Below are 14,904 nucleotides of genomic sequence, written 5' to 3' on the forward strand. Positions count from 1 at the left end.
TGTGTGTGTGCGTGTGGGCTTTATCTGTATGTTTCCGTGCGTATGTATGTGTGCTTGATATTAAATTTAATTTTTTTTTTTTCATATTTATGAGCTGAGCTTATACAAATTTAATAGCCCAACTTTTTGGCCTATAGCTGATTTGCTCTGGACTTAGGGGCAACAGCGCTGCATTTAATTTGATTTAAGGTCCACATTGAGATGAATAACCTGTAAATAAACATATTTTTGCATCTCTCTCTCTCTCTCTCTTTCTCTCTCTCCCTCTAGAGTCAATAACTTTTGTATCATAAATATGCCTTAAGCGTACCCGCAGGGCTTTCCAAGCTTAAAATTATGAGAATTTTATTGCTTATGAATTTTTAAATGATTTGTGTGCCGTTCTTCTAATTATCTTTCCTCGTGTTTGTATATATATGTATATTTTCATATATATTGGGTTCACTTTTGGGATTACAATTTATTATTAATTTTAAGCAAATTTATTTTCGTTTAAACTTAAGAATTTTACTTCTATTTCAGTGATGATATTTATGCTTAAATATAAAATAATAATAAATAATACTAATAATATATTTTTAGTTTAAGCAAATTAAATCATGATCATCCTTTAAATATATGTAGTTTTATTTTCGCTTCCTCTCTACAAGCAGTGCAATTGCATATCCCATTTGCTTTCTTGTACTGCTTGCCGGCAAGCAGTTGGATGCCTAGAAATCTTTAATAGACAACGTATTTCTTTATGTTATTTCATCTCTTTTGTGTCCTCTTCTCAAACAACCAAATCACAAATTTATATGTTATAGTGTATACACACACACACATATATACACACAGACATGCAGTCTCTTTACGTAATCCTTTTTGTGGCAAATAGCAGCTGAACGTGCTGCTCTTGTTTGTTGCTCTGCTATGCCGTCGCTGTCTGGTTCTTCACTTTATTTCGTTTTCTGTTTCGGTGGCAGCAAAAATGCTCAAATTCGTTTAGCGCGCTGCAAAGTTGCGCAAAAATTGTTTTTGCGGTATATATATTTGGATATATATATATATATATAATTTAGTTGTTGTTGTAGCGCTGACGCTGCTGTTGTCTAAAACATTACAAACAAATTGAGTTTGGCTCGAATTATGCCTGGCCTTTGGCGTGCCAGACAACATGGCTCGCATGGCCAACGCTGCGCTAAACTTGGCCACGCCCAAGCGCCCCTAAAGTGACTACTGCAAACTGTTTCACTTTTGGACAGAGCACACACATACACAGACACACACACACAGACAGAGACACACCCATATACACGTTCACACCAACAGCCAAAAGTCATTTGAGCTGCTTTTTTCTGGCTCTACTCTTGTAATTTATGAGTTTGCGCCTCAAGTTGTGGGCCACGTGGTGGCAACATGCACTTTCGTCCTTTCGCTCTGGACTGCAGCGGCTTATCGCCATTGTCTCTGCTGTGCCATGTAGCTGTTGCTGCTGTTGCTGTTGCCTGGCAGTTTATGAAAATTGCAGTGGCAAATGTTTGGCTTTGCTCTCGCTGCCGCACACACACACACACACACACACGCACAGGCTGTCGTCCTCTTCATCTCTTGCGCTGAGCGAGCACCCTGGAGTGCAATGTCCTTGTTTATGCGCCGACACTCTTTGCTGCTGCTGCTGCTGCTGCTTTTACTATTGCTGTTGCTGTGGCGCTTGATTGAATTGTGTCCTTGTCAGCGCATGTCCTGCAGCAGCCGGCTGGCAGCTCGTGTGCGTGTCAAACAACTTGCACTTCACCTAGAAGTTTAATTAACTTTTTAGCTCAATTTCTAAACACGCTTTTCATTTCATTTCACGCTTTATTTCAAATTTGCAGTCTGAAAAGCCAAACCAACTAATCTCATATACAAATGTGTTTTCACACACATTTGCTACGGTGAAAAAAAAAAAAAAAAAAAAAAAAAAAGAGGAAGAATCACTGAACTTTGAATTTAAAAACCCAATTCCAACAGGCTTTAAGCTAAATGTTAGGAAGTCCTCGCTCTGTTTTGCAAAGGCAAATCCAGTTGATGAGCAGCTATAATTATGTGTGTTTATATGGTGTGCGTGAGAGTGTATGTGTGTGTGTGCGAACTGTCAAGTGACTTAAAATGACAGCAACAGCTTTTGACAGCTGCAAGCTAACGGTATTACATCTGACAGCTGGCGTCTGTTGTGGTTTATGTTAAAAGCCCACAACTCCTCCTCCACCCCCACACACACACACCCACACCCTCACACACACACGCATGTATATTAATGTGCATGTGTGTCTTCTTAAGGATGCGCACAAATTTATGTTTATGTTAACAGAGTCGACCCATTCAAGTGGCAAACCAAAACAAGTAAGCAGCGTTTACAGCCGCAGCCGCAGCCACCAGCCACCAACCACGAGCCACCAGCTGTAGTTCAGCCAAACCACCGCACCGCCACCTCGCCGTCTTTCAGTGGAACCGCCCACCGTCTTTACACTGAATGCACTCATGTGCACGAGAGCGAGAATATTGTAACCGAACGCGAGTTTCGGTAGATAACACAGCAACAGCTACTCCATATCCAATGTCGACATCTACACTGAACGAAAGTTCATGCTACGAACGAATGAACGAACTAATAATATCGAAACTGAAAATATTATTCCTCTGGCTCCTCCTCCACTTTGGCCTTCTGTGCCTTTTGAGCCTGTGGCTTCGCCTGCGCAGCGGCGAGTGCCTCAGCTTCAGCAGCTGCCTCCTGCTCAGCCTTGTGCTTCTCCTGCTCCTCCTGCAAGCGACGATTCATATCGGCCGCATATTCCGCAAAGGTCAGATTAATGTCAAACTGTGTACGCCTGTAGATGTTTGCCGGTGTATAGTTGTTCTGTATGGGCCAAAAAGCACCGTCATCATCGGGTCTATACGGCACCTGGCCATAGAGACCACAAAACTCCTCCAGCGTATAGTAGAACCGTGTCGAGGCTAATACTAGCTCAATGCGCTGTATTTCCGGCAGCCATTTTCGAAAGATATCCGTTGGCAACGTCTCTGAACCTGCGACAGTTAGACGTTGTATTTGACTGAGTGGCTGACTTCTCTGTTGCGGAAGATCCTCTTCGCTTTCAGCCTCCATTTCATCAAACTCAGTCCCCTCTGTTTGGAGAGACGAGTCTAGCTGGGACGAATCAAAATCGATTGGCTCCATACTCTCGCTGATCAGAGAGCATATGGTAAACAATTTATCCTTAATTATCAAATGCTGTTTGCCCATCAGGTATTCGTCCGTGGGCGTCGAAGGCGGAAACTTCTCGTTGAGAAAAGCAGCTGGTATACGCCTGAACACGAGTTGCCTAGTGTAGAGCTGGGTAGAGGCAAAATTAGAATGTATATTCCGTATTTCCTCTACTTCGTTCCGACTCACCTTTTTAATGTGATCTTCAATATGGAAGACTCGATGATTTTGCCAATATTCAGGAATACGTTCCAAGAGTTTCGCGCAGAAGATGCCTATCATATCCTCGCAGCTTTCCAGCATCATCATGGTGTAGTCATTCATATAGAGAACCAGTCCGCACAGGGGATCGTGTGAGTAGATCAATTCGCGACATTTTGCGTGAAGTTCCTGTAGCATTTCGGTAAAATAATTAAAAACGTCCTTGGGCTGTTCCACTATTTCTGGTTCAGCTTCAGTGTTTTCTGTCTCTTCATCATCTTCCCCATACAAATGCTCATCGAATCGAAATGTGTGGGTTAAGGTTTCAGCTTCAGTTTCAATTTCTTCTTTAATTTTAACTGTCATGTGAGCCCCATCTGTAGGAGCAGCAGGGTCCTTGTTTACCAGCGGCACCTCCGTCGCCTCCGGCGCGTCCGTCACATTTGGTACATCCGGCGTGGCCACCTCCGAGTAGTGTTGATCCTCTTCGGCCACGCCCTCAGCAGCGCGCGTCGTATCTGCCATCGCATATGGCGATTCGGCCTTGACCTCCACTGGCTTCAGCTCACTTTCCCGCTTTTGCTCCACATTCTTGGCCAATATGAAAATGCGCTGATAGAACACCGACGTGCTCATTTTCAGCAGGTTCTCGTCCACATACTCCACAAGGGACTTGCGCACCTGAAAGACGAACGGACGCTTTAGCGTAAAGCACGGGCGCCTCACACTACGAGATTGTCCCAACTTGGGATTGAATGCTGAGGTTCGTCGCGTATTCCTAGCGCCAATCATATTGAGGACAACTCTGCTGGGTGTAAAAGTGTATATACTAATCTATTTCCCTATAGGATTTTATTGTATGTGTCCACAGGACTATATTGTATGTGTGTGAAGTGTTGTCTAGTAAATGTAAAGCAACACGGTTGCTAGGTTATGAACTGTTTATTATTGACTTCATAGAAGTCAAGCAAGTAGAAACTAGGTTCAGTAGGAAGTAGCTCAGTCAAACCGTACTCCGGCTTAACATTGCGAGTTTCGGTAGATAAAAACGCCAGTAACTGTGTTCTGGTAATATTCAATGTTGATGTCTACACTGAACGAAATTTTATTAAAAACTGAACAAACAATAATTAATGATATATGAAGAATATTATTCCTCTGGCTCCTCCTCTTCTTTTGGTTTCTGTGGCTTTTCCTGTGGCTGCGCCTGTGCCGCGGCCTGTGCCTCAGCTTCAGCAGCTGCCTCCAGCTCAGCCTTGTGCTTCTCCTGCTCCTCCTGCAGACGACGATGCATATCGGCCGCATATTCCGCAAAGGTCAGATTAATGTCAAACTGTGTACGCCTGTAGATGTTTGCCGGTGTATAGTTGTTCTGTATGGGCCAGAATGAGCCGTCATCATCGGGTCTATATGGCACCTGGCCATACAGACCACAGAACTCCTCCAGCGTATAGTAGAACCGTGTCGAGGCCAATACTAGCTCAATGCGCTGTATTTCCGGCAGCCATTTTCGAAAGATATCCGTTGGCAACATCTCTGAGCCTGCGACAGTTAGACGTTGCATTTGACTGAGCGGCTGAGTTCTTTGTTGCACGGTTTCTTCTTCGCTTTCACCCTCCATTTCGTCAATCTCAGTGCCCTCTGTTTTTAGAGATGAGTCCTGCTGGGATGTCGCTGATTTGGGTGGGTTCATACTCTCGCTGATCAGGGAACATATAGTGAACAATTTATCCTTGATTATCAAATGCTGTTTGCCCATCAGGTACTCGTCCGTGGGCGTAGAGGGCGGAAACTTTTCATTGAGAAAGGCAGCTGGTATGCGCCTGAACACGAGTTGCCTAGTGTAGAGCTGGGTAGAGACAGAGTTAGCAGAGATATTCCGCAATTCAAGTATTTCGTTGGACTCTACTCACCTCTTTGATGTGATCTTCAATATGGAAGACTCGATGATTTTGCCAATATTCAGGAATACGTTCCAAGAGTTTCGCGCAGAAGATGCCTATCATATCCTCGCAGCTTTCCAGCATCATCATGGTGTAGTCATTCATATAGAGAACCAGTCCGCACAGGGGATCGTGTGAGTAGATCAATTCGCGACATTTTGCGTGAAGCTCCTGTAGCATTTCAGTAAAATAATTGAAAACGTCCTTGGGCTTTTCAACTATTTCTGGCTCAGCTTCCGGCTGCTCTTCTTCTTCTACATCATCGTCCGCAATTTCTTCCTTATCGAATCGAAATGTGTGGGTTAAGGTTTCCGCTTCAGTTTCAATTTCATCTTTTATTGTAACTGACAAGTGAGCTCCAGCACCAGACCCATGATGCATCTGGGCCTTCTCCGGCACTTCCGGCGTGGCCACCTCCGAGTAGTGTTGATCCTCATCCGCCATGCCCTCAGCTGTGTACGTTGCATCTACATCCACATTTGATTGAGCTAAGTCGGCCTTGTCCTCTGCTGGCTGCAGCTCACTTTCGCGCTTCTGCTCCACATTCTTGGCCAATATGAAGATGCGCTGATAGAACACCGACGTGTTCATGCTCAGCAGATCCTCGTCCACATACTCCACAAGGGACTTGCGCACCTGAAAGACGAACGGGCGCTTCAGCGTGAAGCACGGATGCCTCACGCTACGAGATATTCGCGGCTTAGCATTGATTGCTGAGCCTTGCCGCGTAGTCCGAGCGCCAATCATATTGAGGACAGTTCGATTGGGTAAATGAAGCACAACTCTATTCAAATAAATATAAGAATCGCGAGCTGTAGGTTTATATTTATTTGAAATGTTGTATTGTAAGTGGCAAGCGAAACGGTTGCTAGGTTATGAGCTGCTATGGAGTTGTATTAGGTATAGCAAACAAATGAGAGCAGAGAAACAACAAATATACGAGTAACAAAGGAGAGAGAGGGAGAAACACAGAAAGAGACCGGCAGTAAAAAAAAACCTTAGACAGGGAGAGAGTGACATGGAGAGTGATAAAGCATTATAAAGATGATATGATACTAAACTTAATCTGGCTTACTTGAAGCATTCCTGCTAGATTTATTCCCAGCTACATTTCTTACAGTGTAAATTTTCAAAACTGTTATTATATGACACAGACAAAGTGTGTGTGGGTGTGGGTGTGTGTGCTGCCGTAGCTGCTGCCTCAATTATTATTATCACTCGCTTGAAATCCAAACGCTGTAACTGCCTTTTGCTTTTCAGCGAGTTAATTTATTCATGGCGCATTTATGAGCAACTACAACAAGGCCAAAACAGAGGCAGCAGCAGCAGCAGCAGCAGCAGCAGGAGCAGCAGCAGGAGCACTGGCAATGGCAATGGCAGCAACAATGTGTTGTAAACTTCTTCATCAGCATGCGCTCCCTTTCCGTCGTGCCAGCATCTACCTGTCTCTCTCTGTCTCAGGCTATAGCCTTAGCCTCTTCTTCACTCTAACTTATTCACTGTCTAGCTCTTTTGAACAATCTGAAACACTTGGGCATACAGCATGCTGAAATGATAATGAGCGAAAATTGTTTTTTGACTCGCTCCCCAGGTGTTTTGTTTGCAACACAAAAGCAAAATGTTTTGCATCAAAGAGCAAAGACTTGCCACCATTCAGGTGCTCAGCTTCAGCTTAATGCGGCTCGGTTTCTGTAGCCGTTTAACATTTTAGTTTATTGGCCTGCCAAAGATGCGCAGCAATTTGTGATGTTGTCTGTTGTCCTGGCGACGACATTTTCATTCTCTCTCTCTCTCTCTCTCTCTCTCTCTCTCTCTCCCTCAGAGACGTCTATGGGCACAGAATTCTTAAAGTCAACTGAAAGTTACATTTGCCAAATCGAGTTTCACTTTCGAGCAGACTCGCATCTGCCACGCCCATTTGTCGGCGACAAGCGCCAGCGTTGATTGCACCCAAGTTCTTAGTCAATATTTGTCAATTTCAATGAAATGAGAATTTGACATGCAAGCAAACATGCCGACAAACTGCTCTGAGCCTCACTGCGATGCGATGCCATGCGATGCGATGACGTGCAGCCTGCAACTGTGGCTTCAGCGGCCTCACGATCCACACAGTCCCTCTCCGTATGCAAACAGAGTAGCTGGCCTTGGCCAGTATCCACTGGAAAAGCGCTGGGCATCAGCCCCACACACACACACACACACACAGAGCGAGAAAGAGACAGAGAGAGAAAGCCAGACCAATATAGAATACAAGCACGTGCACACAGTCAAGCCAAGCGGACATACACGAATAGGTAAATTAATTGCGATTTGTATGCAGTGGCATTTTTGTATGGCTAAGTGATTGATGGGCAGGTGCTAGCTGCAATACCTGGGAGCAAAAATCAAATAAAAGAAAGCCAACATAAAATAGATTTAAGAGACGACTGAGCAGCTATAACAAACGAACGAGATATATGTCAATCTGTGCGTACATTAATCTGATGTATGTAAAAGCAGATCGTTGAGAAATACAAAGAGGATGAAAGTTGAGAGAGAAGCGAGTTACGTAGAGTGATTAAAGGGTAGACTGTACAGACCTAGAGCTAGTTAAAGAGTGTAAAAGAGACAGGAGAAGAAATTGAAAACAAAAAGTAGCGAGTAGTAAGTAAGAATGAAAGAGTAGCTCACAAAAAATACAAAAAAAAAAAAAAAACAAAATAAATAAAAAAAAATAAAAAAAAAAAAAAAAAAAAAAAAACAGAAAATTTTAATGAAAGAAAGAAGCTAACAGAAATCAAGCAACAAAACTAAATTGCAGTAAATTGAAATTCATACTATAGCTATAATATACCAACAGCCTTTAAAATAAGCTAAAATATATCATATTCAATAGTATAGCATATCGCAAATGCAACATTTATCAAGCCAACCGAACGGCCCGCATTATGTATTACCAATCAAAAGTTGCAAACAATTATGAAAACAGTAAATAATATTTGCAATTAAACTTTCGCAAAATCTCGTATGCGCTGGGATCATTTAAAACTTTGCAACTGGTGTATATGAAAAACTGAACTGTTTTTTTCATCTGTGTACCGCCTGCATATTTTATAATAAATTTTAATTTAGTTTTGTGGCGGAGATTTGATAAAAGTTGCCCTGGCAATTAGTTGCTTGTCACGAAAGTTTTGCCAATGCAATTAAATTGTGAATTGAATGCAATGCAATTGCAGCAATTGCTGACGAGCTGTTTAATCAATTAAAGCTCGGGGCACTAAGTGCCGCCCAACGATTCGAAATGTTGTAAAAATTGAGTGTGTGCGTGCCCTCACCGATTGCTCAATTAATGCCAGCTAATTTAGTTGGCCAGCAGAAGAGAGAGCGAGCGAGAGAGCGAGAGAGAGAGAGAGGGAGTCTTTTGGCCAAAAAAAAAAAAAAAAAAAAAAAACCAATAGAGATTCATTCCCCGCCTTCGTGGAGGACAACTCGGCCTGGTAACTCAATTATATTTTTATTTATGCGCCAGCATTCGCGCACTCCCCAAATGGCATCGAGGGTTGTCTTCCGATCCTTAGACAATGGAAAATTTATTGTTTCGCCAATCTAAGCAAATTTTTGTAAGGAACTTTTTATGCTGTTTGCCCATGTCTGGGCGGGCATTAATAAAGTTATGTATTTGATTATGAAATAGGCGAGCGTAAAGCATTGCGAATGGATTCAATTGCTTGGCACAACGGGCAGAGACAGGATACCACCACAACCAAGACCTAGAGCAAGACCAAGAGCAGGCCCAAGCCATGACAAGACAAGACAAGACAAATCATAAAAAAGAAGTTGGCAATATGCGACTTTTATGGCGCAAAACTTTGCTTTAAATGAAATTGCGCAGCGAAGCCTAAGCAGGCGGCCGCGACAGCTGATAAAAATTAACAGCGCACTTCGAGCCGCGAGATGTTCCCGAAAACATTTGCGACCCCAAGACTCGTTCAAGGTCTGCAGCTTCCAATGCGACTGTGAAACGCTCGAGTTTCAGCTGTGTGGCATGGCATTGGCTATCAAGTGGTCAACTTTACCCTTTTTCTCGTTTTTGTGCGCTCGCCTTTAGACATTTTCTTGTGGCATTCCAAAATGGCACATCCGGTGCTTAAGTGTGTGTGCATGTGTGTGTGTGTGTGCACATTCCACAAATTCAACTTGTGTGCGGCTTGAATTTCACCCCTTTATGGGGTCATTTAAAGCCAAGAGAAATGCCCCAAAAACGAGCAACATTTCTCGAAAGTTTTCCCTTAGCCCAAGGAGTAGAAAAAGGAAAACTGTGAAGCATACATTTTGGCGCTAGCACATGATGACAACAATTAGCATTCAGATAAACGTTTTTGTTGCATATAACAAACACTTGCTAAGTTTCTGCTCCTCTTTATTTTATTTTATTTTTTTTTTTTTGCAGTTTGATACCCTGAACAGATTGACAAGGGTATAAGCTATTTGGGGAAATTTATGTACCAGCCAACACAAATCACAGTTCGTGGAGGGCATATGTGGAGAGGATCCCCTTGAGCTGATTGGGATGTCCGTTCTGATATAGATTGAATTATGTTAGAAATAACAATAGAAGGAAATCGATGTTACAATTCTCATTCTCATAATTTTCCAAAATGAGGTTTTCAACATATTAACATTTTTATCTAGATATTATCTATATTATCTATCATTTATATACATATATCAATTATATACATTATAATTTATTATATGCTGATTATATCTTTTAAATAAATCATTTAAATCTTTCAATAGAATAATATATATTTATTAATCCGTGGTATCTACTAGTCGATATTATGCAACACTCATTTGTGTTTCTTAGTTTACTTTGGAGAATTTACAATTTAAATGGAGTAAAAATGCACAAAAGCATGAAATTGCATGGTCTTTGTCAGAGTAGACAAAAAAAGAAAATAAAAAAATAACAATAACAACAATGACAAGGCTTGATTAAAATGAAACTGTCTCTATATTTGCGCAGATAACTGTGTGTGAGTGTGTGAATGTTTCGAAATATCAAACAATTAAGCAACACACCAGCTGCAATAAAAATGGAATCTAAAAGTGAACTCAATTTGCTAGCATCTAAATCATTTTTAATTTGAGCAACAAAAGCTTTTGTGCAGAACAACAAATAAATTGTATACTATATATATACATATATGTGTGTATGTGCTGGCGTGTTTGTTGTGCATATAACAATAAAAAATTTAGCGCACATCTGAGCATAAGTTTACAAACAAACACGCGCACAGCGAGAGAGCGAGGAGCTGCCACACGGGAGCAGCAGCAGCAGCAGCAGCAGCAGGAGCAGGAGCAGGAACAGCAGCAGCAGGAGCAGCAGCAGCAACCGTAATGCAATATACTCTGCTGCATGTACCGTTACACGCTGCTGCACAATTATTCAAATCCACGAGCCATGACTGCCATCAGCAGCTAAAGGCTGCCGGCAGGTGGAGAGAAAGTATTTTTCGAAAGCCTTCACTCGTCGCCACGCTTTTTTGTTGAATTGTTTTTATTTTTATTTATTTATTTATATTTTTTGCCTTATTTTTACTTTTTTAGTTCATTTTTTATTCTAATTTGGATTTTTTCTGTTGCTGCTGCTTCTTTTTTTTGTTTCGACTATTTGTCACAATAACAAAGCAGCTGTATAGTAGTCTGCCAACAACATTTTTTCTGTTTTTAATTTAACTTAATTACGACATGAACTCGTCGAGCGCTTTGGCAGGAGCAGCAGCAGCCAGCTGCAACTAGCTTAGCTCAGCTTAAAGCATAACTGCTCTCACTTAAAGCCCAATGTTGCTCACAGTTTCCGCTAATTGGACTTGAAATTCTATAAATTCTAAATAGAAAAGCAAACGGAAAAAAACCTTCTGTAAATCCAATAAAATTTATGACATGGCCACGTGAGTTATATGCTCCCGCAAGTTGAGCCTTTTAAGCCCAAAAAATAACAGCAAAAACGAAACAAATACCAAGACGAACAACAACAACAACAGCAAATACAAAATACAACAACAACAAAAAACTATCAATTACGATGATCACATTGCTAACAAGCAGCTGCAGCTGCCTCGTTCTGTCCAAGAGGCTAATAAATACGCCTAAGCACAGTCGTTTCACTCGAAATGACAACGCCAAGCAAATTACGTTGAATCAACGAGGGTGGCCCATAGAGTAGTAGGGCTACATATCGGGTGTCGCTCGTAAGATAAGAGACAGAACTAGTTAACAGCTGAGCGAATGCATGCTGAAGGCAGTCAAATGATTGATTCAAGAAATCTTAGCATAGGATGTGCTCACAACTTATGTGGCAACCCATGCAGCTCAGTTACACTCGGCAAAGCATGCCTATAAAATGGCAAAAAGGGTCTCATTCCAGTCGCTCTGATTTGGTCGCTGCAACATGGCGTATGAGCAACGCGCCGCTGCCACTTAGATGTAATAACATGCCCGGGAGCGGCATATAAAAACTCCGCGCGGCGCTGACAATGCGTGTGTGGGCCATAAAAAGGCTTTGTCACAGCAAGCAGAAGATGCCAAGAAGTAGAAGAAGAAGAAGAGGTCGTACTTAGCGTAATATCTAACACTAAGGCCCCAGGAAATTCGTCGCGACTTTGGGGCCACATAAAAATCCACGGCTCGTCGGACGCATAAAGCCTTCGATTGATTTACCTGTAACAAGAGACCAAAACCTCCTACACACACACACACACACGCCCATAAACACACACACACACACTCATACGCTGAGAGCTGAGCAAATTGATGTGTCACCCCGGGCTTTATATCAGCCTGGTCAATTTGCATTGTACTCCTTTAGCTGCCGTCGCTTTGCTCTGTTCCTGCTTGCCCAGTGTCAGATGGCAAGCCGGAAGTTCTTTAAGCTGCAACTCTCTATCGGGGCACGAAACAAGCCAACAGCCAACAGCCAACAGCCAACAAGCAACAGCCAACAGGCAACAAAACTTGGTTAGTTAAAAGTGTTTGTCATTGTTGACACCTTTCGTCTTGTCGTTCAACTTGACACTGCGACAATGACAGCTAACAGCGCAAAGGGCAAAGTTTTGCCCTTTTTACTTTTGCCTTTGGCTTTGGCTCTGGCTCTGGCTCTGGCTCTGGCTTTTCTTTGCACAGTCAGATACCCTGTAATCCACTCAAAAGCAGCGAGCATGCCGTCGAGCAAGTGAAATGTTAAGAGCAATAAATATTTCTCTATAAAAAAAAAAAAAGAGTTTGCTTAGCTAGTAAAAAAGACTTGAATCCATCATTCCCTATCTGAGTTTATATATTATTTAATCTCTACAGAGCATCGTCTAGTCGGGCCTGTCACGCCTAGACTTGAATTTCGCTTTGGTTTTTAGGTTCAGCTCACTCAAGCTGTTTTGTGTTGTGGGCGTGGCGCTGCCACGTTGATTGCTGTTAAATATTTGGCGGCGTCGGCGCAAGTTGAGCAAATCTAATTTATTACATTGGCCAAACCCACTTTAAAGCCTTAACTGTCAGCCGACAACAACTTACACAAATTGACTGTGCGTCAGTGTGCGTGTGTGTGTGTGTGTGTGTGTGTGTCTGCTAAGACCTTGTGCATGACACTTTCAGCGCTTTTGTTTGTGCCATAGATTTGCGAGTGGCTAGCGGCTGAGCTCATGTGGCTTTTAGACATGTCGCCCTCCGGCCATCCACACTCTCGCATTCCTTTGCTGTCATGTCTCAATATCATTTGCTGTGAAAGCGGAGACGCCATTGCCATTGGCCCTGCTTAAAGCTGAGCTAAGCTGAGCTGCGGCCATTTATCATTAGCTGCGAAATTGGAACAGTTTCAAGTGGCCAGAAGTGACAGCAGAGCATGCCAGACGCTGTCTCCAGACCCATTTCAACTGCAATTTAACTGCAATCCAGTTTGCGTTTTCATTACGGCCAGCCATAAAAATGCAATGCAAAAAAAAGAAAAAAAAATAAGAGAACTAAAACTGAAACCGAAACTGAAACTGAAGCGAAACGAAACTTATCAACGTAAACAATTCAAGCACTTCAACTAGTTTTCGGGCGTCTCGATAGTGCTCCAGATAATAGTTTTGTGGCCGAGCTATCGAGGGGGAGCAGCGAGACGAAGGTGGTTGAGAGATCCTACTTGGATTGCATAATGAAAAGTTGCAGAAAAGCTGGCGAAAAGGCAAAGCGACAAATTTTTATGAGCAAACTTTCAATTACCCAAGTTTTTTCTTGCTTGAATTACTTTTGAAAAGCACTCACACACACGCACACACTGTCTCGCGCACACACACACATACACAACATATGTAGAAATGTTGTCTGTTTTATTGGCAAAATGTGTTTTCAATATGTGCCCGTTCCATTGACTGCGCCTCTTACCTGATATAGACTGTTTATTGCTCTGGCACAATTTACGAGCGCCTCCTCGCAATTTCTCAACTTGTTACTTAGCGTCACTTTAACCATTTTTTTGGCGCAATATTTGCACATTAAAGACAGATTTTGGTGGTTGGGGGGGCTGGGGGGAGTGTGAGACACTTGAAATATGGAGCTGTGCTAAAAGCTCCCTGCTAAAAGGCAGACGAAACGGAACAATGCCAGCTCCTTGCTGGCTGACCCCGTACGCTTTCATTTCAAGCAAGCGCCAGCTGCTATACACATAAACATAAATCATAATCTGTTGGCACAGTACATAAATTATTGACGCTAAAGAGTTCAAAATGTGCAAACAACACACACAGCAAACATTCTGCCACACACACACACACACATGCACAGAGAGTGATAATAGCTACTAAACACCTACTTACCGTTTGGAGAACAGTTATTAAAATAAAAGGCAAGAAGCAACTGACTGCAGCAGCTGCAATGCACTAAATATAAAACCACATGGCAGCTGGGTTATCTATGTGAAGAGCAAGAAAGAAAGAGAAAGTGAAACGAGAGAGGGAGAGGGAGAGGGAGAGCGAGAGAGAGCGAGCGAGAGAGAGGGGCACAATTTAAGTCAGTTTTTGTTTTTAATGGCTGCATTTGCAGTCCATAGTCTCTGCTCTTAGCGCTGGGCGTACGTAGCGTATGAGTTATGTGGCAGTATTTTTAATTCAGTTTTTTAAGCAGCTAAGGGTCATAGATAAAAGGCATAAATAATGCAAGAACCTTGGCTAAAAAATAAAAACGAGCAAACAAAGAATATGTCTAAACTAATAAATGTTATTTATTTATTTATTTATTGAAATTGACTCCAAGGCAAATTCCATCGAATTGGCTCAGTTTATTTAAGCACATCAATTGAAATGTTTCGTTTGCAGCCGTCATTCACATCACTAACGATTGATTCGCTCTGTCAATTGCGAGCGATTCGGTCGACACAGTTTCAGCAAATATCTAGCTGCAAAATGTTGCGAAAAAAATCACAAAACTGCCATTTAAATTTCTATTGCCGCTTGGCAGCTTGACAGCAACGGCAGCAGTACGAGCAGGAGCAACAGCAGGAGCAGGAGCAGGAGC

The 14,904-nt window shown here is 42.4% G+C and overlaps 2 protein-coding genes across 2 annotated transcripts; both read right to left on the reverse strand.

Annotated features, from left to right (window-relative positions):
* Window positions 1-2,291: 2,291 nt before the first annotated feature.
* LOC6582126 lies at window positions 2,292-4,352 on the reverse strand. The gene is made up of 2 exons (XM_002007799.4): window positions 3,416-4,352; window positions 2,292-3,355 (listed from the first exon to the last, which is right to left on the reverse strand). Exons 1-2 carry the CDS (start codon window positions 4,217-4,219, stop codon window positions 2,654-2,656), a joined length of 1,506 nt encoding a protein of 501 aa, XP_002007835.3. The 5' UTR covers window positions 4,220-4,352; the 3' UTR covers window positions 2,292-2,653.
* Window positions 4,353-4,486: 134 nt separating this feature from the next.
* Window positions 4,487-6,252, reverse strand: LOC6582127. Its single transcript, XM_002007800.4, has 2 exons — window positions 5,341-6,252; window positions 4,487-5,276 (listed from the first exon to the last, which is right to left on the reverse strand). The coding sequence occupies exons 1-2, from the start codon at window positions 6,115-6,117 to the stop codon at window positions 4,578-4,580; spliced, it is 1,476 nt and encodes a 491-aa protein (XP_002007836.2). The 5' UTR covers window positions 6,118-6,252; the 3' UTR covers window positions 4,487-4,577.
* Between the last annotated feature and the right edge of the window lie 8,652 nt (window positions 6,253-14,904).

Source organism: Drosophila mojavensis, unplaced genomic scaffold (genome assembly GCF_018153725.1).
Source record: "Drosophila mojavensis isolate 15081-1352.22 unplaced genomic scaffold, ASM1815372v1 contig_74, whole genome shotgun sequence".
In the NCBI taxonomy this organism is placed as follows: Eukaryota; Metazoa; Arthropoda; class Insecta; order Diptera; family Drosophilidae; genus Drosophila; species Drosophila mojavensis.